This window comes from Drosophila simulans, chromosome 2L, assembly GCF_016746395.2.
Source record: "Drosophila simulans strain w501 chromosome 2L, Prin_Dsim_3.1, whole genome shotgun sequence".
Taxonomy (NCBI): domain Eukaryota; kingdom Metazoa; phylum Arthropoda; class Insecta; order Diptera; family Drosophilidae; genus Drosophila; species Drosophila simulans.
This window is the reverse complement of record NC_052520.2, coordinates 14,105,709-14,129,451: the sequence shown is the minus strand read 5'-3', so window position 1 is coordinate 14,129,451 and position 23,743 is coordinate 14,105,709. Positions and strand designations below refer to the sequence as shown.

At 42.3% G+C, this 23,743-nt stretch overlaps 1 protein-coding gene across 2 annotated transcripts in view; it reads right to left on the bottom strand.

Annotated features, from left to right (window-relative positions):
- Window positions 1–23,743, bottom strand: part of LOC6732313 (laminin subunit alpha-1) — a 65,290-nt gene that overhangs the window by 21,600 nt on the left and 19,947 nt on the right. For both annotated transcript variants that reach the window (XM_016180138.2, XM_039291252.1), the window contains exons 3-4: window positions 18,981–20,872; window positions 17,878–18,686 (exon numbers count right to left, since the gene is read on the bottom strand). In XM_016180138.2, the coding sequence (XP_016024974.1) occupies window positions 17,878–18,686; window positions 18,981–20,872 (2,701 nt within the window). The remainder of the gene's footprint in view (window positions 1–17,877; window positions 18,687–18,980; window positions 20,873–23,743) is intronic.

The window sequence follows — 23,743 nt, the reverse complement described above, 5'->3', positions numbered from 1 at the left end:
TTTGAGGTTTCTTAGTCATTGTCAGAGTCTGGGCTTTTTATTTGTTTTTCGGCTTTGTGTTGCTGCCCATTTTTTTTTTTTGAGCATCCTCTTGGCTACCTAATTTAAATTTCTCACATTACAATTAAATTTGAAGAAAACTTGTTTAAAAATTTCGACTCTCGGACCGTTTTACGAGTACCGGGGCCGTTTACCTTTCGGCGTAAATTTGAGTGCCATGGCATTCCACATCTGACAGTTTAGTGCCAAATTAATGTAAAATGTTTCCAAAAATGTCAGAACTCTGTGCGTATATAATTATTTCTCAAATTGGAGCTAATTGAATCTGACTGGCGGGCCACGACCAGTTTTTTTTTTTCGAATGGTTCGAGTTGTCTGTCCCACTGAAAGACTACAATATTTTCTGACATGGGTAGGTCCTTGGTCAGGGTAAGTTGAGTAAATCGAAATGTGTGGGTAAAACACAAAGAGAAAGTTGAGTAAGACTTAGAATGGAATTTTAAAGTTATTCTGAAAACAATACGAAAACTATCTAAAGTTTCCTTGTAAGTTTTCTACAATATTTTATCGATATTATCGATTAATGATTATTAATTGATATTGATCAAGAACTTCCTGATTGCATGAACAATAAATATTAGCCCCATTTCCATGACCCAATTTTGAGTTATGGGCAACCTTTCTCCAATCACCTGCTGTGTGACGCTGCATATATGAAAGTGCTGAAGCATTTCACAATCCATGTAGTCAAAAAGAAATAAACAGCTGATCAACAACAAGCTAAACTAGATAATAGCTTCCTCATTTTGCCGATATAAAAGTGAAACAAAAATAAATATTCCGAATGGTTAGTTTATGACGGAACATAAAGCAAATATGTTTGCTGATCTGGCAGCCTACGGCGCTCTACATTGAGTCATTAACACATTTTCCAATTTACGGGGTGAAAAACGAAATGGAAACTCGATAAACAATTCAATTGCAATTATGCAATAAAGATTGAAACACCAAAGGAAGCGAAAACCACTGCCATCTGCGAATCAACATGTGGCCATGTCCAGTTGAGAGACTGATCAAACGGGTCAGCGGGTGGTTGCTCCAGTGGCCGAGCTCTGGAAAATATTCAAATACTCCATGGCACTTTTCCACTCTCCGTTGGCTTCGTTTCTGGAGTCAAAAGATGAAGGTGTTAAATGATGAGTTTCCCCGTCGGCGGCTCTTGTGGTGTGAAATGTGAATTGTGAACACTTGGACATGTGCAAAGTGTTCAAACGATTCCTTGAGTGGGCAAAATTTAATAAAGTTGTGAGTGTCTGGATAAAAACAATGTTGCACGCTGTTTAATGGCTTGGAAAAGATAGCGGAAGTCGTTCTACTGCTAACCAAAAGTGAGAATTAATGCAGGAAATATGAAAGCTGTGAGTCCATGTAGAAAAGAATGTAAAATCGAATATGTAGAAAGTAAACATTTATCCGAGATAAATGTTCGTTTGTGGGGAATCTTCAGCTTCTGAAGTCCAGACACCCAGTGAATACAACACAGAAGCAAAACTGTCACTGCCCATTATCAAATATTCCTAAAAACGCAAATCATTCAAGTGTAGAAATCGGATACTCGCTTCTGCCTTCTTGTTTTGCCCTCCAGAAAATCAGTCGAGTGTTAAGACGCCTAATTACGTAGAATTGTCACGTCTAATTAGAGCAGATTCGAAGGAGCCGAATCGAGTGACACTTTCCAGGCGCTCATTGTCAAGATAAATGCGCAAAGCAACGAAATGTTTCACTAACAAAGTTGCAAGTTGGCAATCAACGGGGCGAAACGAGTTTCCAACACACACGTAACGCTAAATTTTGGGCTTAGACCAAGAAAAATTGCAATGCATTTGGCCGAGAGGAGCGAAACTGGGAGGTAGACAAGCCCAGTAGCTACGCATGCAATGGATGCAAAAAAAAACAAAAAAAAAAGAAGGAAAATAGAAATAATGAACCGACATAAGAAATGACTTAATCGCTGCCGGCTTGTTAACCCCGGCCTAAGGCCCGACTCCTGCTATATATGTATGTACGTGTATTTGAGATCTCTCCGGGGGACGGGACATGGTCTTTAAGTAGCTGCACAAATAAAGATTTACGGCAATTTACTTGAAGGCCTCAACCCATGACGGCTAGTCAATAATTTCTGAGGCCCCCAAAACGCGAATCGTTTGCAGATTATATGTCTGAGCTGGAGCAACCAAACCCAGGGGAGTGGGTATAGAAACAGCCAGTTGGGGTGACGGGCCTGGGATGCCGGGGACCACCGTCAGCGCCTTTGAGGAATTGCATAATTATAGCATTTTCCGGCCAGCCAATGACTGCTTCATCCACATTCCTCTTGGCCCGGTTCCTAGGTTCAGGCTAATTTGTTTAACATTCTCCTTCCCCTTTAACGCAATCGATTGTTTGTACATAATCTATGGCATACTCTAAAGGAAGGAGTGGTGAAACTTTGTCAAGAGTTAATATTCCAAGTTATAATTAAACTTGAAATATGCCATTATTTATTTGCCAAAATACATGTTTTTTAAGGACCCAACCAAGTATTCCTAGTTTATCTAGAGTATTTCAGTTTCATTGCGACGAAGACGTATTTGCATCGACTTGTCTTAGCCATTTTTACCTTAGGCAGCGTTTAGGAGTCTTCCACCAGACGAATCCCCAGAGAAGGCAATATTTGTACATTGTAAATGCATGATATTGATCTTGATTGTTAAGATCGCACACAGCATGATCGGAGGGGAGAGTTGGCCTTTGTGACTACGGGAATTGGCAGACTGGCTGGATTAGATGGCCAAGTTCGTCTGGTCGAGAGTTCAAGCTGCTTGCATTGTTTAACTTTGACTTTGACTTTGTGTCAGTTTATGCCCCTCTCGATAACAATCAATGATCGTGGCCCCCGCCTCCGAGAGGCCCTATGTGTGTGTGTTTGTGTGTGTTAGCCAACTGATTAATCTTGTGCATCGTCGTGGGCCATGGCACTCTTCCCATGGAGTATAGAAAGTGGCACTCATATGCATATCACGGACTGACTGACCCAGTCAATATGCCACGGCACTTGTGCAGCTCGATTGCACTTGTCCCGACTGACTGACCACCATATGCTAACTTTCAAACTCCCATCAGCCTGGTCGCACTTGAGTAAACAATTGAAACGGGAGTCTAAGTGTGCCAAATGCGCAGTTTTTTATAAGATCACAAGTTGATCTTAGAGTGGGACAAAAACAATGTGCGTGTCAGAGATAAGATAACCCAAAGTGATCAGCAATTAAGATTTATGTGCCTGCCTTAGTTTTTGTGGGAGGTCCTCTGATCGATTCGAGTGCGATATGATCATCGAATATCTTGAAGAAGAACAAAAGGAAGCCAGAAACCTATATCAAAAAACCTTTGGAAAATAAAAATTTACCAAAATAAATACATTTTTGTACTCATAGAAATACAGATGAAAAGTTAGGACGACTACCCAGCGTGTCATCAATTGATCGTACATCTCTGCATAAATGATCATCAGAAGACTCATGATCACTTTTATGATTGTTCTCATCTCTGGATTGAAATCATAGGGTACCCAAACTTCGATTTCCCGCAGGCCTTTCTTTACGATTGGCATGCCAATTTAAGCATTTTTGTTTGTGGTTTCTCTCTCTGGTTTTTTGCTTGATCTTTGATCTACAATTTGAAACGCCGAACAAGAGTCTCGCAGGGCGGCCGTTAGATCGAACCCGATGCGATCTTTTATTAAGGGAGTAAGAACTTGTTTTTGCCGAGTCTCTTGACTGCGAGTAGAAAAACAATGGCCAGGCGCCGCCGCTTTCAAGTTCAATGCGATGCGATGCGAAACGATGACGACGACGACTTTGCCGACGATCATCCTCCAGATCGATCGAGGAGCGGGTCTAATTGGGTCAGCCGGTCTTGGGACGCGGAGCCGTTTAATTGGATTACCGCCTTTTGATTATGGCTCCCTCTGGGTTCCCTGTTTCAGCGTTTTGGCAACACGCGCCCATTCGCTGAGTCACAAAACCGATTGTAAGTAAAACTGGGCCTTGGTTTTGCAATCGTAGCCTAGAATCATTTGAATGTGACATCGTGGAGGGCTTGCCCATGTTTAAAAAGCCACATTCCACATTTATCATTAAGCAAACATGCTCCAACTGCCTTTGAGTGTGAAGCGCATGTCGACTGCTGATGGAAAAACTCATCTCAAGAGGGAAAAGCGTATTGTAAACGTTATCTACGGCTTGGCAAACAAACGGAGTTTCTTAGACAAAAAGCAACTACTGTGAGTGTTTCCGGGGCGTGGGGGAGAATGTGCCGAACAGATGGAAATAAAGGGGGCCAAAATGAGTGCGCCCCAGGTTGCAACTCTATTAGCATTCCCAGAACCAGAAACAAGAAAGTCCACGCTGCTCATCCATAAATCTGCTCACTGCTCTCAGCGCTGCATCCCATTAATCATCATGATGTCCCAGTCCAATCATCACTTGCAAGACCAGCGGCTGGTCCACCAAACGAATCTGTATTTTTCGGACCTCTGGGGCGTCAGCTAATGAGTTATGGGTCTTTGTGGCTTTGCGTAATCAGTTCGGCTATTAGCGCTCCACTCACTGATTTGGTACTTCTAATTAAGCAGCTTCCACTGCCATCTAACCAGTGGAGGTGTCTCTTTAGCCAGGCTAGTTATTAAAACTAATCTGACGGTTATTACATATGTAAATCCGAAAGCGAAGAGGCGTTTAGTATAACGAGATGAAGCCTTGGGCAACATCAAATCGTAAACCTTCAAACTAGGCCCTAAAATACTGAAACATTAACCAATTTCTATGGGACCTTCTTGAAAAGATTAGTTTTGAAAATGAATCATTTTACCATTTACTAAACTAAGCTGATAAATGTTTAATATGTCAATATATACCAGGATATTTAAAATATTTCTACAATATTAAAAAATCTTCCTATTTTCACAATTTTTTTCTTTTTCATAAGATGCAAATCTTTCCAACATAAAATATTGCAACAACTTTTAAAATTATAATTCACCTATTTTATGTATTTTCACATTTTATATACGTTTCAATGGCACTTGATAATTTCTTTTTTCACTTCTTTGTTTAATGATCACCTTTACTATAACCACACACACATTATTATCTATAATCAAATAGTGGGCGTGACGCGATTAGACGATATCGCGCCAGGATGCGCGATCATCAAATCAATTTTCATTCTTTGCATTGCAAATTTTTCGTTATCAACATTGGGAAATCGACGATGCGGTGCACAAATCAACATAATTGCCCCCGACAAAAGGCGAATCGGTTGGCTCCAAAAGGGGCCACAAAAAGAGGTGGACCAGGTGGGGCACACGGAGTCCAACTTCAACTTCAGGTGAAGTGAAGCGCCAGTCACGTCGCGTTTACGGCGCGTGCGTCGCAAATCAAGTGCAAAAATAGATCAATCAAGCAATCAATCCGTCCAATCGCTCACAGCCAACTCCCAGTTTTGTTGTTGTTGCTGCTGGTCTGGATCGATTTTCCGAACGTGCGCGGTGTCCGCGAACCGGTGGAAATCAATCGAAATTCACGAAAATCAATGTCAACATTTTACTGCTGAATCGATTTCTGCTCTTTGCCATTTCCGCAGAAGTGCACAGCACACACAAAAAATCGGATAAAATACGAAATATGAAATACAAAGAAAAAAGTCTGTTCTTTGGATCTACTTCTGCAGTCTCTGGGCTTTCCGGGCTTTAACAATTTCCCACGATCGCGATCGCCGCCGATTTCCGTGAATCCAAACGCGCGCGTCGTCCCATTGCAACTGATTCGACTTTTCGAGTTTCCACCGCGATGTTGGGGTCTTTTCTTGGCGCTCGGTTGAGCAACACGAACGGTCTTCGTGCGCTTTACATTCTCTTCGCCACACATACTCCCTTTTAATTCTCTTAGCCAGCTGTACTCTTCGGAGCTCTGGATCTTTCACCTGTTAGCAGCAGTTTTCTTGATTTTAACTATAGCTTTGTTTTTTTTGTAGAGTCAACGAAAGGGAGTACCTTAATATTTTAGGAACCTCATTTGCGTTTCCAGTGTTCGGGTGTACTTTAAAAACCTGGCTTCTAATCATGTTGCAAGACTGCCAGAATGTATCTGAGGCTTAGCAACATTTGTTGCAGTGAATGGTTAAACTTATGTAAATGTGAAGAGCTACTAAATATAGTATAAGACAAGTAGTTTAAGGATAAAGATCAGCCAATATTGTTCAGCATGGAGCAAAACTTAAAGAACGCAATGTAAATCAATATGAAACTTTATAATTTGTCCTTGAATGACTCAAAAAAAAAATGCGTAGCCGACTAGTTGTCAAAACTCAAGTACTTGCATGAGTGTCAGTAGTTTCTGAAGAATATGATTTATAAAGAAGAATATGATATCTTTTTGCAACAAAACTCAATCAAATTATCTGCAAACAAGTTGATGTATATATAAGAGACTATTCCAGTAAAAAATGTTTCCTTTAATTAGTCTGATGATCCCAGTTTGTAGCCTATGCTCAGAAAAGATGATTCTTATAATCCCCAGTGATCTAAACCAAATGCCATTTCCTACCTACAGAATATTATGTATCCAACTGCATCCCACTGAACTCTTCAAAGCGGCTTCTTTGTCTGTGTGATGCAATGGAGAAAAGTACGAGATGAAGAGTCTGAAGACGACTCGGTGTTAAAGCCTCTAACAAGAAAGCGACTCAAGGAAAACATCTAGCAATTTTTCCATAATCAGCCAGTGAGCTACAAGCTACAAATAGCTTTTGGGTTGTCTGCATATGGGCACCGCACCTTGCTACCAGCAGCAGTTTGGCTGAGATACTCCGGCTATCCCGGCAATCCGCACCAGACATGGCCAGACTGGCGGGCAGTGAGATCTGGCCTACGACTGGGCCTTTTACACTTGGTCGAAACAAACATTCCATGTCACAAACGCAGTTATTTATGCGCTTCAGACTGGACAGCCTGGACTCGAGACGTACAGAATGCCGGCAGTTTTTTTTTTCTTTAGATCTTTTTCTGACATTGTCACATGAACATGTCGCGTTAACCTTTCGTTTCTGGCCAAAATCCAACCGCAGGGGGCCTTTCAAATGATGGCCATAAGCATTATGCATGTGAAATCTAACATAGAAAACTTATTATTCCCCTCTATGAACACAACTGCCAATATTTTAATTGCCGCTGCACTGAGCAAAAAAAAATAAAAAATGCAGCCGGTTCAAGTCCAACTTCGAGTCCACTGCGTGTGTCCGCATTCTGTGTGCAGAGAGCAGCGGGAAAATTCATTTTTCTTTCCTTTCTTCGTCTTCCTCTTCATCGATCTTATGATGGTCGGCTACTTTTTCCAATATAGCAAATCGTCTTGGAAACGTGCCAAGCATTTTTGAAAAGCAAAACGATCACTGCGCCAAAGTGGTTCACATGTGGCTCGTCGGGTTTCGTAACCTTTTTGTCACCAATTAGTTAGGCTGCGTCTAAGTGAGCTATAAAAATGTCAAAAAACAAAATACTGGAAAAATTCGAAAAACTTGCTCTAAATTATGGCCCATAATCGGACGAGTGTAGCATAATGAAAAGCCTGATATTAACATTTTGGTGATTTCTATTCCATTGAATTGCTGCGAACAAGGCAGAAAACTTAATTAGGCAACCATGAAATGAAATTACGTATGCAAAATACGCCCATAAGATCCCACAGTATCTGACTGCATTGTTAAGGTGTGTTTTCAACGAATCCAGAAGTGCCTGCAGTGGGGGAGTTGATCTGGAACCAGATACTATTGGTCTGGCCCACACATAGCAACACGTGCCGAAGTGCAGCCGAAAATAAAGCACTTTGTTGATCTTATCGCCAGCCGACCAAAATTACAATTGAAACAATTAAGGCCCATAAGAAATGTCTATAAATAGCTAAAAGTATTTCTGAAATCATGGCCACTTCTTGGGATAATGTAGAAAACAAGGTCAAAGGGCTGCATGCACTATAGACACCAGACAATTGTTTTCTTTGGAAATTTTTATAGTGTTGGGTAGAGGTATTCAAGTTATCAAAAATAAAACTAATTATTAAAATAAAGCTTCGAGTCAATAACTAATTTGATATTCATGTATGTATATACTTTGGTCTAACTTAGACTACATTTCTTCTGGTTACTTAATCCAATACGATCTACAGCTAACGAGGAAATCACTTAAGAGATTTTACGCCAGAAATGTCCAAGTCAAGCCTACTAAAATTCCAAATAAAATCTGACATACTCGCAGACCCCTACGTGCATATCTCATAAGCCTCTAACTGCAAGGTAACAAAGAGTAAATGCAAAGATTTAAATCAGCCGCAGATTTGTTGCGGTTCCGCGAGAAGAGTGAAAGAAAAGCTATAAAAAATAAGCGGGGAAAATGGTAAAAATATATATAAAAAATAGTTTGGTCGCAGCAAAACAGGAAATCCTACACACAGGCTTCTAAGCTGTGCAGCAAATTATCAAAACGCCAACATCTTTTTGACAAACTGCGAACCGAACCCCATTCCCGCCTGTCGATCTGGTCTCCCCAAATTCCCCTTGGTGGTCCCAAGATACACACACACACACACACACACACTCCTCATTTCACATTTCTCATTTCTTATTGGAGAAGAACGGACACGAGTCGCGCTTAAGACAACTTTTCTCTGATTTGCTGCGATCGCAATCGGTTATGGAGTTGGGAATACGTTCCAGTTACTCCTGCTCCTGCTCTCCAGGAGAACCCTCGTTCTGGAGGTCTATTACACGGCTCGTTTGGTAGATCGCTTTTGACGATTGACGTGCCTCACCGTAATTCTTCATGCAATGATCTTTTCTTTTACGGCCTCCCATTCTCGGAGTCCTCGGTCGCCATTCAACGCATCGTTGACCTATTGAACCATAATGCCATGCACATGTGCCGCAAAAGGATCGCATCGAATCGGTTCGGGTAGAGGGGTTCCAACTCTGGTTGCAAGGTCTCCCAGTCTTCCGATCTCCCAGCCTGCCAACCCTTTCTCCCCAGTCACGTTTGGCCAAACTTTGGAACCTGTTCCTGCCGCTACTTTTCTCGCATGAATCATTATTTGTTGTGCTAAGCCAAAGATCTACGGATTGAGGAGAAGGAACGTTCCTTCTCTGCCACAGACAGCTGCAAGTTTGGCCAGCTGAGTGCCGCTGGGTGCAGCCGAGGCCTCCTCGTTTGCGATCATTTGTGATTGATACTATTTATTGGTTGTTTTGGCCTCGGCCTGTCCAGGAAGAAGAAGATACGCCAGCTGAATGGGCCGCTACGCATGGCTTTCACCAGGGTTGCCAGGAGTCGCTTAAAAATACCATTTGGGTGCGGTGCCTGCGGTGCCGACGATAATGTTAAACACCATACACATTTATAATTGTATGTAGTATGCACAAGTATCCTATTACTATTTAAAAAAAAGGGTTAAAAATAGCTAAAGTTTACAAGCACTAGAATTATATATCGCATTCCTTGTATTTCCTCTGCGATTGGTTTATTTAGATGAAGAATACTATTTTGTTTTATTCTGTGTTTATGATATTTAGAGTAATACTTGACAACCCTGTAGTCACATGCACCTTCTCTCACTTTTAAATACCCCAACACTACCAATGCCTCCCCCTCATCCTTTTCACCCACAGCACCTATTGATGATAGAATTTCACCAGCGGCTCTCGAGTGTTTTTCAATTTCTAACTCGGAGGTTGCTCGCCCCTGGGATATCTCTTTGTCTGCTGCCTCATTCGCATCCAAAGCCTGGCACTTTTATAGATTACACCCGGCCACACATCCACCATGTTTATCTATGGACACGTATCCGCGTATCCGGCGTGGAGCGTGCGAAAAAGTGGGCGTCCTCGGGTTAGCGCAATCTTCGACCTTTTGATCTTGTTTCCACAGCCAGGTTTTTCTTTTTAGTCAATGTATATTTTTTTGCTGTTTTTGGCCATGGGCAGTTTTTTGGTGGCTGCAACTGTTGTTGCGCCGCCGTTGCAACTGTTGCAACTTCCTTTGCGTGTCAAGTGCAAATGCATTAAATTTTGACGTTGGCCAAATGTTGGCTTTGCTTGTTGCGGTTCTCTTGTTTTTATTATTTCTTTTTGGTGCTGCGGCAGCTGTCGTCTTGATTTTAATTGATTTTTTTTTAGCAACTTGCTAAAATTGGCGGCAAAATCTTTGTTTTACGCAGGGAGAGAACGTGTTGCAGTGAGGCGAAAGTTTATAGCAGCCAAAACATGATCATGAACTGAATTAGCAATTTAGTTGGATTTAAAGCATAAGCATTGATAATATTAGATATCGAAAGTTAATCATGCCTCCACTGCCATTATCCGAATCCATTACCATCCAGTAACCATATTCCGCCCAAACAGATACCAATTTATGGCGCCTGTCATCATTGAAATTAGCAATTCTGTTTAATTGCAATTTACTTTTATTGAGCAAACAACAATTTCCGTTGGCGATGCCAACTGCAAATGGTTGGCTTGACGATCCTAGCCGTTTGCCTTGTTAATTGCTCTTGTGATTTACGTTTTCGAGTGTCAACTCACGCAACGAGGCGGATGGCGAAGAAGGCTGTTGGAATGGATGGCTAAAATCCTCTGGAGTATCGAGGGAGGCGTACTATTTACATGGCCGGATTGATTAAACGCCTCGAATCGACTTCAGTTTGCGTGCACTTCTGTGAGAAATGGTGATTGATTGAACGCATCAGGGGAAAGTCCGAAAGATGGGAACGCCCACTAACAAAAAAAGAAAAACGAATGAAACAAACGATGCTCTGGGCCAAAATGCAATCACTATCTAAATGGATTTGACATGTTTGGGAGATCACTATACACCGCCTAATGGCACAGCAAAACTTTCAGCTCTCCAGAGTTGTGTGTACTAAAAGTAACTACTTCGGTATGGGATTTTACGATATTTTAATGTGCTTGGCATGCTTTGAAAGCATTCTAATAACCATAAAATGGAAACTGGATAGCTACGTGGTTTACGTTTTGTTTTTCTGAATGACTCAAGCTCATTCAATGGGCCTCCAATTTTGAATAGAGCTACAAAGGAATTATAACGGGCACGCTACATTTATTATTAAAATAAAATATCAAACTTTCTTTTTTAGTTTGAGATTCTAATATAGTTAGTAGTAAGGTACGTGAAATATAACCCAAGTACTTATCCCCAAAAAGCAGTTAACAAATCAAGTCTGTTAAAACTCATATCCGTGTAAAAGTACCGACGAGAATAAAGAAAAAGCTGTCACCTGAGCTGACATTAATTGTCGGCCGTGATATATATTTTTCCTGGGACCACACGAGGATCTGCAAACTCTTTGGCTATATGACTGTTGGCCACAAAAGCTGCATTGTGTGCTCCAACAATGTGTCCAACTTTTGGACCATATTCCCGATGGTATCCCCACCTTTTCCTCTGGCTGTGTCATAAAAAATGTTGGCAACTTTATCAGGAGCACAATTTAAATGTCAAGCTGATGACGTGTCGTGTCTGTTTGTCTCCAGGAGGCTGAAATTGTCGTGGTGTCTCTGGATCTGCATCTGGATCTGTATCTGAATCTGAAAGTTGTGATGGTTCCCTCATAGTCAGATGACTTCAGCTGCAGCTGGCACACAAATCCCAGACGGCAAACGGAAGTGCAGCAGTCTAAACAAATTCAAGTGAAACCGCAACGAGGAAAACATGGGATGTGCTAATCGTCCAGAGCATGAAACACGATCAAAATGCATTGCCAATAGGGCATATTAAAGTTCTGAGGGGAGTTGAAATGAGGGGTATTGTAGAATTGAATTTTATTTAGCTAACTTAAGTTTATTTATTGCCTAACTAATGTACACTCTCTAGTTATTAATGTGCAATTTTTATTTACAACACCATAGCTCAGCTCATTAAATAGGATGATGTTCGTGAGAATAATTACAATTAGTTATATAGGTCCCATACCCCATTCACGTTGTGTACAGAACTTTAACCCCAACTATTAATGATTCACAGATTCATCATCTCACACTTCGTCGCACTCAAATTGAAGCGGAGAAAAGGGGCCAAAGCCAACGCTCGTTAGTTGCACTGCACACCTCGTTCAATGGGTTTATGCAAAAGGGTCCAACGGAGTCGAGTCTCCAGGGTAACAAGATCATTAACGTGCCACATGCCGCCGCTGCTGCTGCTGACGGTCAAAATTCAAAGACGCCACAGTAGCCACGGCGGCAACATCATCACCAGCTGGAGGAGAATGGGCAGACCATCTGCCGTTTTCATAAATAAAAAGAAGAAGGAATCCCCCGCCTTCTTCGGGACTCTGGGACCTCGGCAGTTGGCAGCTGAAATTATGACTGGGGCTGAGGAAAACATTAGCAGCAGGTTGACTCTTGGAGTCCGGGGACTCCTCTGAAGGAAAGCCGAAAAAGCGACTACGGCGGATCCTGGCTTTTTGTTGTCCACCGCCTCGGGAGGTTAGTCACACATGCGCGGTGATAATTCAACGGCAGCGGCTGCCACAGCAACATTAAATGGTAGCAGCCACAATGAATCCACTAGCCAACATCCACCATCTAGCAACATGTTTCCGGTGTGTCTTGTTAGTTGTGAGCGCAGAAATCGTGACAAAGTGATGCCATTGTTAGGCGCAAATGAAGAAAATGCCATTGTGGAAAAGTCGCTGCGCGAAAAACAATTGCCTTGTTGCTGTTGCTGCCGTGAAAATGCTTGGCGCACGTTTTGTAATCAATCAATGTGCTGTTAGAAGCCACCAACCAAAAAAGCAAGACCAAAATATTTTCTTGCCATGTCCTCGGGCAGCACAACGAAGATCCAGAGTCCAACTAGTTGTCATTTAGATTAGAGAAGGTTCCTCACCAGCACTCACTAGATCTGGAGAAAGTATGGCGCATTTGGTAGATCCGACAAGGAAAGTTTGCCAGGAAAGTGAGGGAAATAACATACTGCCGCTCCGGCTGTCGGGAATTGCAGGAGATATAATCGTGTGGCCATGGAATGTGCTAACAAGAGTCTGGGATGAGCAGTGGCTGATGGTATCACATATAACAACACTGAAATATAGTGTTGACATTTTTTATGGTTTATAAAGTTCAAAAGATACGAAATTAATTTTAAATTTTAATTTTTTAATTTTTTAGTAAGTAAACCATCAAATTCTATATTGCCCTTTGAAGTTTGCCTTATATGGTTTACACATTTTCCCACACAATCCTTTAACACACATATGCCATGGGAAGTTTGCCCCAGGAGCCATCACATGAAGCACTCTCTGTTGTCAATGACACCCAATTCGCTTCTCACCCAATCTTTCCATCTGGCAGAACATTTGCATCTCCTAGGGAGATTTCGGTTTACGAGCAGCTAAAAGTCACACCGAGGTCCAAAACTCACCTGCCCGGAGATATCTATTTATACAAGGCTCGCACCTGCTTCTCACTTCCTTAATTCCCGAGTGTTAATAAACAGTCGGCGAAGCGAGTTTTGCGATGGCAGCGAGTTGCGTTCTTTTGATTCCCATTCACAAATTGTGGCAGCAATAAAGTATGAACATATTGAACGGCGAACGCAATTTGATTTCCATGAATGGAGTGCAATTCAATTCGTGTTGATTTTACGAGAATTGAATACCCTCCTCCTCCGCAGCCGGACTAATTTTATAGCTAACTAATTTTTATGAACCGCCAAGACAGAGACTCAGTGCACAACACTCTGCATTTGCCAGTCTCCTCTGGCTGACCCTAATGAACTGACATGGGGCGACTTCGACTGCGACTCCACCATCTTGGTGCGGCGCTTGCTCATCCGCGGGGTGCCTGTTTGGCTGTGGCTGTTTTCTTTCCCCCCTCACCAAATCCCCAAGTTGCAGTCTCGACGAAAATATATGTTGCAATGCGCAGAGACTGAAAAGTTTATTGACTGGAAATAATTTATTAATTATTGTATGCGCTTGACTTGGGTTTCATTCAAGACTCTGCGAGAGTATTATTTTCTAATTAATATTTTTCTTCCCAGATTGGAAGATTATTTATAATGGCTTTTCATTTGGGTGGCATTGTGGGGCTTTTGCAATAGACGAGCAAGCTGATAACTGGCTGCTGTATTTGAATCAATTTTTAGACCCAGTGGCACCAAATGATGCGAAGTGTTAACTGACAAAATGATATGGATTTTTCAATAATGAGATTTTACGAGAGGATGTGGTTTATGGTCTATTGGTTTAGTACCCCATAAAGTACGTTGTTTACAGCAAGGCTATTAACAGGAAATACTCGTATCTATTGGAAACAATACGTTTTGCCTTATCTTTATAGACTCTCAAAAGGCATCTGTATATCTGTATGCGCTTGAGCCAAAAGTACCATCTAATCTAACCAACATGCGGCCTTTCTAATGCTACTACCCACACGAGCTGGCTAAAATGAAAACGTTGCATGCAGTATCCCCGAAAATGGGACAGAATTCCCTCTCGCACATATGGCTGGGTCGACTGCCTAGGCTATAAATCTCGGGCTTTTGTCTTGCCCAATTTCAGCTCGAAGCTGGGCTACATAGATTTGCACTCGAAAAAGTTTTTGCGCCGCATGCGCGACGAAGAACATTTGTAAGAGCAATTAAAATCACACCACGACCAAAAAGGAGAAGCAGACGACGACATGGACGCTGGCGATAGCGAAACATGGCAACCAGGCAACCAGATATAGATACAATTCGGGATCTTGGTGGCCAGCAGAGGGGCGGCAGTCGGGAGACGGGCCTTCGATTGGAGCGAAAGTCTGGGCCATAAATTAGAAAATCAAAATGCCAAACTTCTGGCTACTCCGGCTCCGCAAAAAGTGTTTTCGATAATGACCTGGTTACAGTTGGAAAAAGACTATTGATTCATATGTTGGCTGATATTGATATTACTTTAAAGGACCCAATAAAAATAAATATCTACAAATAAGTTGGAACATAGTGTTTCATCTTTCGCACTTTGTGTTCATAATCCCAACTATCCCAACTATAGGGTATCTGTTAGTCAAAGTGCTTTTACGATCGTCCTGCCAAGTAATAAATACCAACGTTAGTTGCTTTGCATTGGCAATTGTAAACAAATTGTCATTCGACAATTACATTTGTGTTGGCCACATTCATTAGTGTCAATGTTTTGGCTTTGCATGCTTCCGTTACCGTTAGCCAGACGATTTATGTCACATTTGTTTGTCCGTGCTTGGAAATTATTTGAAATTTATTGCCTCCGAGGATTGGATCCTCTTGCTCCATTTCGAATGATGCGTTGACAGCAACTAGTGGTGCTTGTTGCTCCATTTTGTCCATTTAGACGCTTCTTGATTACCTTGGACAGTCCGTCTGTCTGTTTAACGAGTCGTGGCTCGTCTTGTCTATAAAGATGCTTTTTTCATGGCAATTCTTCAGACTCTTCGTTGTTGTTGTTGTTGTCGTGAAAAAGATACTGCGCCACTTGCAATTTTTTCTTTTTGCCGAGTTTAATTTTGTAATTGTTTGGCCTAGTTGCCAAGTGAATCGTTTGAAATTGTTTGCACATGTGCCTGACTATCTTTTATTTGAGACGGATCATTATAAAGTCTTGAATGCATATACCTATTTGATTGATTTACCTTATGATTTCATTCCATTCCTAGAAATATTATCAGCTCTCTCTCCGTTTCAGCAGCAATTTCCATTATCCTACTATTTAATTCCTTTGAACGCACCGCCAATGCCACAATAAAATGTACTCCCAAATCGTATAACTTCATTTGGTTCGGATACCCCATCGCCAAATGCGAATAATCAAACCCATTGAAACCACAACAAACGCAACCGCATCCACGAAATGCAATTAATTGTCAAGTTATTTAACACAAATATTTGAAATTGTTTCGCTAATCAGTTAGTTGGCTAAAAACGAAAAAAGGGGCAAAGTCAAAGTGGCCACGGTTTTTGTTGGCCTTTTTTTATTGTTTTTTATTTTATTTTTTTGGGGTCCGCCTGAGAGTCAATCGGCGGTTGGAGCATTCCGATGTCCATAAAAATGTCAACGCAGCGGCCACAACAGCAAATGCACAAGAGCCTCAGCCCCATGAAAATATGCCGCTTGGCTTGAATTGCCAAAGTGGCTAGCTCGGCTCGGCTTGGATCGGATTGGCCTGGCTTGTGGCTTGGCTGGGGTTTGATCTTAAAACTGGACAGCAACAGACCAGCGAGGTGGTGGCTCCATGCTGTCTGTGCCGGAGTCTGTGGTCAACACAAAAGTGTGTCTGCTCGCGGCGCTGCTGCTTGGTGAGCGGCAAATGGAACTGATTACAAAATATGACCAGCGGCTAAATGTATCTCGCAGTTTGCTGCTTAATTTCTTAGATAGCTGCACAATTTAATGCGTGGGTTATAAATTCCCAGCGAGCTGAAGTCCAAACGCACGTGCTACTGTTCGCATTGGCGACTTGAGGGGTTTCTGTCATGCCAAATGGCCAAGTGCCTGCCCAAGTTGGCATGCAAATGTGTAATTATAGGTAGGAATATTTTCTTCAGGTCCACTTGACATTAAATCCAAAGGTTTATTGTTTACTCCTTATTTTACCATTCAGATACGGCAACAGTTCATACTATACTACACTTTTTATTTAAGCCAATTTTGTGTACAGTATTTGGAACTCTTTTAGATTTATTTGCTTCTATAGTGTATCATCCGGTTGCCAAGTTTTTTCTTTTCTTCAAAGCATAATTCTTTTAAAAGACTATTTAAAATCCTTTGCAGTGAGCCCCATCAACGAAAGTCAACGAAAAACTAATTGCAGTTCTTGCAAAATCCTAAAGGTAGTAAAATTTGCAGAATGACTGCGGATAAACGAATACTGCAAAATTAAAAAAAAGGGGGCATCTACCCATAGTACAATGAGATGTCTGACTTACAATTAGAAAAATGAGAAACAACCAGAAAAACCTCAAGGAATATCGCTTACAAAGGTAAATTTAAATGAAAAGAATAGGCCTTCAGTGTGTTATGCAATCCGAGTTCTTGTTCAAGTACAACTCAATAAACATCTTCTTCTCGTCAGCCGCATTTGGTTTTCATAACCAACGAAGTGGTAATTCGAGACGGGTTTTTGCCCATTGTCCAGTTTGTAGATGGTGTTAAAAAAGATAGAAAACCCAACTTCAAGGAGAACTGGATAACGAAAATATCCCATTACAATGGACGGTGTGTGTGTAATGCATTTTGTATGATGGATGAGTTGAATTTGATGTTGATGGCCTCAGGAAAAATTGTGGCCTAATGCTTGAGATAATTGAGCAATGTTTAAAGTGCCTTAAGTTTATACCCGGCCTAAGAAGAAGAATTAGTTAAATAAACCAAGACTAAATTAATGGAAACACCCATTTTGTGTATATCCATTTTAATTGATATCCATTACAACAGATACAGAATATTACCTCAGACCATCCCACATTTTATTGCCCCTAGAAACAGATGCACATATATCCCACCCAGAACTTGACTGATTTGTGCATTAAGTTCTTTAAATTGAGGCCAATGAAGAGCATCAGAAACGCTTCACTTAACGGCACAAAGTAGAACGCCAATTTAATTATGTTTTCCAAGTTATTGATGGACTACCCGACCACCACCTCTGCCACATCTGTTTTTCATAGGTGCACTCGATTTATCAGAGAGAGTGAACTCATTTCGAGGAATTTCTTTGTTCTTAGACGCTACGCTTGGAGCTCTAATCTGGGGTACTTACCCTCGCAGGCCACCGCGGATTCGCTGTTGGGATCTTCAGTATCTGGAACCAATTCCCAGTCGTCGTCGTCGCTATCGGAGTTTTGACGCAGTGCAGCAAGGTCATCCATTCGATCGGCCACAGCATTCATGCCGAAGTAACCATCCTGGCACTCGTGGCACTTGGCACCCATGACACCCTCCTTGCAATGGCATTGTCCAGTGTGGGGATCACATCTGTCCTGGTCCAACGAGCCCAATGGATCGCAGTTGCAGGATGGACAGCGTTGCTCAACATTAGCATAGCCCACGTCACATTCATCGCACTTCTGTCCAGCATAGCGTGGCTTACACAGGCACTGACCATCGGTGCTGTCGCATAGTCCGCTCTCCGATCCTTCCGTGTGGCAATGGCAGGGATCACAGCCCACGGCCGGATCACCCCAGTAGCCTAGCTTGCAGCGCTCGCAATGCCAACCCTCTGTGTTTCCTCGGCACGTAATGCACTCCCCGGTGGTCACGTTGCAGGGTCCTCCGGCGCAATCGCATCGCTGACAACTGCTTCCCAGCTGGCGGGGATTCCCGAAGTACCCATCGTCGCACACCTGACAATGATCACCCGTATAACCTTCCGGACACTGGGTGCATATGTACTCCGCATGCTCTATCAGCTCGAACTGCGGATTCAGGTCCATGTAGTTGTAGCTCTTTAGCTGACAACTGGGCGAGAAGTTGTTGGAATCCTCGGGCAGGGGACAGGCGCATCGCTTGCAATCGTTGGGGGTTCCCTGCAGGGGATTCCCGTAGTAACCCAACTGGCAACGCTCGCAACTGAAAATAAAGAATTTCAAATTGTAACTGATTGGTGTCTTGGCTGGTGTGTGCCCCGGCTTCTAGTGGTGAATTAGTGGATACACCACTCAGTGCTAAGGTATAAAACTATACTGTGTGTGGATTGTCTTCTGTGGATTGTATTTAGCATGGGGAGGATTTAAGGTTTGCGTCCAAACTACAGACTTCGAAATTAAATACGGTTTGGTAAAATTTCTTTGATGATTAATATGTTATTCACATTCTTATTTAAGGAAAACCAAATTAATATTACAATATTTTAAAGTTACTTACCGATCTCCAAATGTGTTGTGCATGCAATCGCCGCAATTTCCGCTCTGCAGATCGCAGGAGTTTGAGTGTCCGTTGCAGGGACACGGGATGCACTTGCTCAGAATCTGATGGTCCGAGGTGTTCTCGTAAATCCGCTTGAATCCAAAGGCGCAGCCCTCGCAGGAGAGGCCGGTATAGCCAGCTGGGCAGAGGCATTGCTCCACTTGGCTGGACGACTTTCCGCCCAACTCCACACCTCCTGAGTATATGACTGCTCTCTCGAGGGATGTTTCCCCCTGATCCGTGTGAAAAGCCGCTCTGATAAGGACAGCATCGAGGGAAACGAGAACGGAGAGAAATTGGGAACGGGTAACGGATTCTCCGTGATAGTCACCGCCCTCGGTTCGCCGAAGTCTTGTTTTTATATCAACGACAGTAGGTGGCACATGATACCAGCCAACCTCAGTGAGGGTTATATTTAAGTTGACTCCCAATCCGTCCAAGGATTCATCGCCGAAGGCAATCTTCAGTCCATTCTTGCCGACTAGGATGACATTGGGCCCCGTCGTGGGCTTTCCCGATCTATCGCCTCTTATGACATCCCAGGACAACACCAGCTGCAGCCTCGACCCATAGCTGGTCAAGCGATTTCCCAAGTAACCCAACGGAGCCTGCCAGTAGATGGCCTCCACTTCATCCAGTTCGTTGGCTAAGATCAATCGGTTCGTTTCGGCATCAACTGGTATTGAAATTGGTTTCACTCTTTGAATATCGGTTATTTTCCAATCGTTGAGGGTTTCAAAGGCCAGGGTCTGCAGTTTGGCACTGTGACATGTTTGCGAGACACCTGAACACCAACAGCTGGTGCAACCCTCTGCATTCTCTGCGCTTAGGTCAAAATATCCGGGCGCACACTCGGAGCAGGTGCTGCCCTCCACATTGAGCTTGCACTGGCACACACCCGAGCAGGAACCCGTGGAGCCAAGACTTCCCCGTTCGTCGCACTCACACCGTTTGCAATCGTCTCCGTAGTAGCCCGGAGCACACTCCTCGCAGTTCTTGCCCTGGAAGCCCTCCAAGCAGTTACAGCTTCCTCCATCCGACTGGCAACCACCCATGGAACGAGCAGGATTACAGGAGCAGGGCAAACAGGGATCGGTAAGTGGTGCATCCATCTCCCTATAAAATCCCATCTCGCAAAACTCGCACTCAGTTCCAGCCGTGTTATTCGAGCAGCTCTGGCAAATGCCCTTGTCCAGGTAGGGGTCATAGGTGCAGCTCTCGGCGTGACCATAGCACTGGCATATCTCGCACTCTCCGCCCATTTGATAGGGGCGATCCTGGAAAAGCGGGCAGCACTGTTCGCACTGAGCACCACAGGTATTGTGCTGGCAGATGCACTGCATCAGAGGGTCATCCGGCGACTCGTGGGAGCGATTGGCGTGACCATTACAATCCAGTCGGGCACTCACCTTCAACTGGGACAGCGAGTAGAAGCTGTGCTTCTCCAGCGACGGAGAGTCCAGCAGCCAGTCCAGACTATTGTCCTGATTGGCCGTGGAGTGCATGCCCTGCAGCCGAATTCTTATATACCGAGTCGTTATGAACTTCATTAGCTCCGGACTTTGATCCGTGGCTCCGGGGCGATTCTTCAGCAGCGAAGCATGCAACACGCCGTTCTCCAAAGGACCCGGCTTTGAAAACTGAGTGGAGCAAATGATTTCTGTATCATTCTGGAAGACGTATTTGCCATTTTGCCCGGATAAATTCCATCGTCGCTGGCAATCGGCATCGCTCAAACCGAAATACTGCCATGGCTCAAAGTTAATCCCATCCAGGGACTTTTCCAGTATCCACGAGGCTGGACGCGGAGAGTTGGCTGATTTTAGCCACACAGAAAAGATTTGATAAGTCTGCAAAAGAGAAGATAATTTTAGCACATTAGTATAAGGCTTAAATATTTTTGAAAAACTTTTTTTTTAACATTTATATTTATAAGGAAGTTTCTTTAAATGTTTTTATGTTCGCCTTTTTGTAACTTTTAGCGATTGAAGAATGGATATTCCCACCATAAACAAACCACCATCACACCTCAGGACTTCGATTTAATAGCCGATGGGCAAATGAGCAATAAATTATGTACGCACCCAAATGTCAGTGTTTCTGTCACCAACTGATGTTTCTATTCACTCGCAGGCGTGTGTGTATATCTTTGCATCTGTGCATGACTACCAGCCAACTACGACTATATCTCTTCGCTAATGTCGTGTGGTACTGGCAAAATCTTTTAAGCCAACATTGCCATCGCCGCGTCATAAATCTACCGAACTGTCAACCAACCGCAACCCTCCAAAACCGCCGCCCAACTGTGGCTCCTTTCAACGTGGCCGGCAGCAACAGCTGACAAACGATATTTGGGAAAAATTGTTCGGTTAAAATGAGAGGAGGAAAAAATATCAAATCCACATCCAAATGCCAAAAACGTCGCGTGTTCGAGACGCTGAAAATGTTGCGACTATCGAAGATCAGTGGCCAAAAAAGCCACACAGTAAAGCCAAAAGCAAGGCAGGCCAAAATGAGAAATCAATAAAAGGCATGCAATTGAATTTTCCGACGGGCGACTTGTGGCGAAGGTGTGGCTAGGTGTATAATTGATTACGACGCATTGACTTAGAGCAGCCACATGGCGCCATCTAACCAGATATGTGGCTAGCGTAATTTTTTAATTTTTCCCCAACTTTTAGCTAGGCATCGCGAGTCCCAGTTAACTCCGCAGACAAATCAGAAAACGATATCTGAGAGCAATTGCTGTGCAGCACCCAACCAAAAACAACTCTATCAAATTTCAAAGCCACTTGTTTACCCACAACTCACTAAGTAGCTAATGGCATCAGCAGCACACACATACGTTTTTCACGATTTCCCAAAGCTGATAAAATGCAAAAACACAAGAAGTCAAATGCCAGCGAGAGTTAGAGAAAAATTGGAAAAAAAAGGTGTGCGCATGCGTGCGTTCTCCTTATTGAATGCCGCCTGTATTCGATTACAGCAACAACGACGTCTGTCACAAGCTGATAAGATTACAAAAATAAATAAGCAAAAGAGACCGGCAAAAAATTAATCTGCTTGGGGATTTTAAGCGGGAATATAGAGAAGTGAAATCAACATTAAAACATAAAAAAAAACCAAGCACAAAACTGTATATAAATTGGTCTGCATCTATATCTTATATAAGCTTTCATATTTACTTTCTGCGGCAATTAATCGAACTATTTATTGAGGGAATTAAAGGATTAAGTGATTCTCTTTTGCAGAATAGTACTTTTAGTCTTATTAATTGGTACCATACTATTCATAGGAATTTAAATAAATTTGAGGAGCTGCAGATGGATAAAATCAAGTCGCCAATTAGCAGACAAAATAGATTAGGTTCTTCAAAAAGATTATGGAGTCGACATGATGACTTTGAAAATGTATAAATAGGGCGAGCAGAAGACTTTCTTTCGCAGTTTTAAACTGGCAATGAAATAGTTTGGATAACTTATTACCAAAAGAAAAGTCATGGCCTCTGTAAATGCCAGAATCAAGCCCAACTTCAGTGAAATGGTCAGTACCTTAAATATCCTACTAATCCTCGTATAAAAAAGCATAAGAAAACGTTTTTCTGAACAGAAATATGGCACTGACTGGGGCTGGTGGCGGTTTAAAGCTTGGCAGAGTGCTTCTACTTGTATTGTTAACTTATTAAAATAAATGTAAAGAAATCAAACATTAAAATAACTAGGACGAAGATTAGGACATACATATTACATATATATATATCAGTTGGGAAATTGAGGCAACGCGGCATTCCGAAATTGCCTTAAAAATTAATGCATTTGAAATATATATTTTAATTTACGTCGTAGAGAGAGAGAGTTATCGACTGCATCTGTGTAAAGGATCAATGCCAAGTAATCCATGTCTATTGATATTTTTCGCTAATGTATTGTATAATAAAAATTAAATTTTTACCACACTAAACAAGAATAAAATTTCAATAAGTTATAAACTTAACTTAGGATTATTTCTTTCTAAACCAGTCAACAAAATCTGAAACTCTTCCAATAACATATAATAATAACATAATAGAAACCAAAAATCATACTAAAATATTTTAAAAGTTAATTTCAACTAGATTTAGAAACTTAAACGAAACTTAAAACTTAAATAATAGTGTTGTTAATAGTGATATCTATCAACTACTTAAGCCAAATCGGATACCAGGTTGTTCTTATATTATAGAGATATATTCGAGAAATAAGAGAAAATGTCAATACAAATGCTATGTAATCTATAAAATATGTGTATTCATCCTACAAGAAATAAAATAAGAACAAGAATTTCTATTGTAAATACACCAACTAGCTCTTCAATGCCAAAAATTAATCGCCACCCGCATTTGGATTTTCTTATCCCGAACTTGCGATATCTCGCCAAGAAGCCAGTGAGTTTCACACACTCGAATTAAGGCGATAGGTTATCTCTAGTGAATTATGTTGTTCCCCTCAAAAATTCTGTCCAAGCCTCCGATTGCAATCAGCTGAAGAGCAGACCGTGCTCCCGAACTGATTTCCTGCTGCCTTTGGAGTCTGTTGAAAACGAGTTCCAGATAAAGGAGGCGAACTATGTGACGTGGACTCCTTGTGCTCCTGCCCCGTGGAGATGTGAAAATCGTTGTAGATTGCAATCGAAGAAGCGGCAGGTGAAGGCCTCCGGCGTAACACTTTGACGTTTTTATCAGT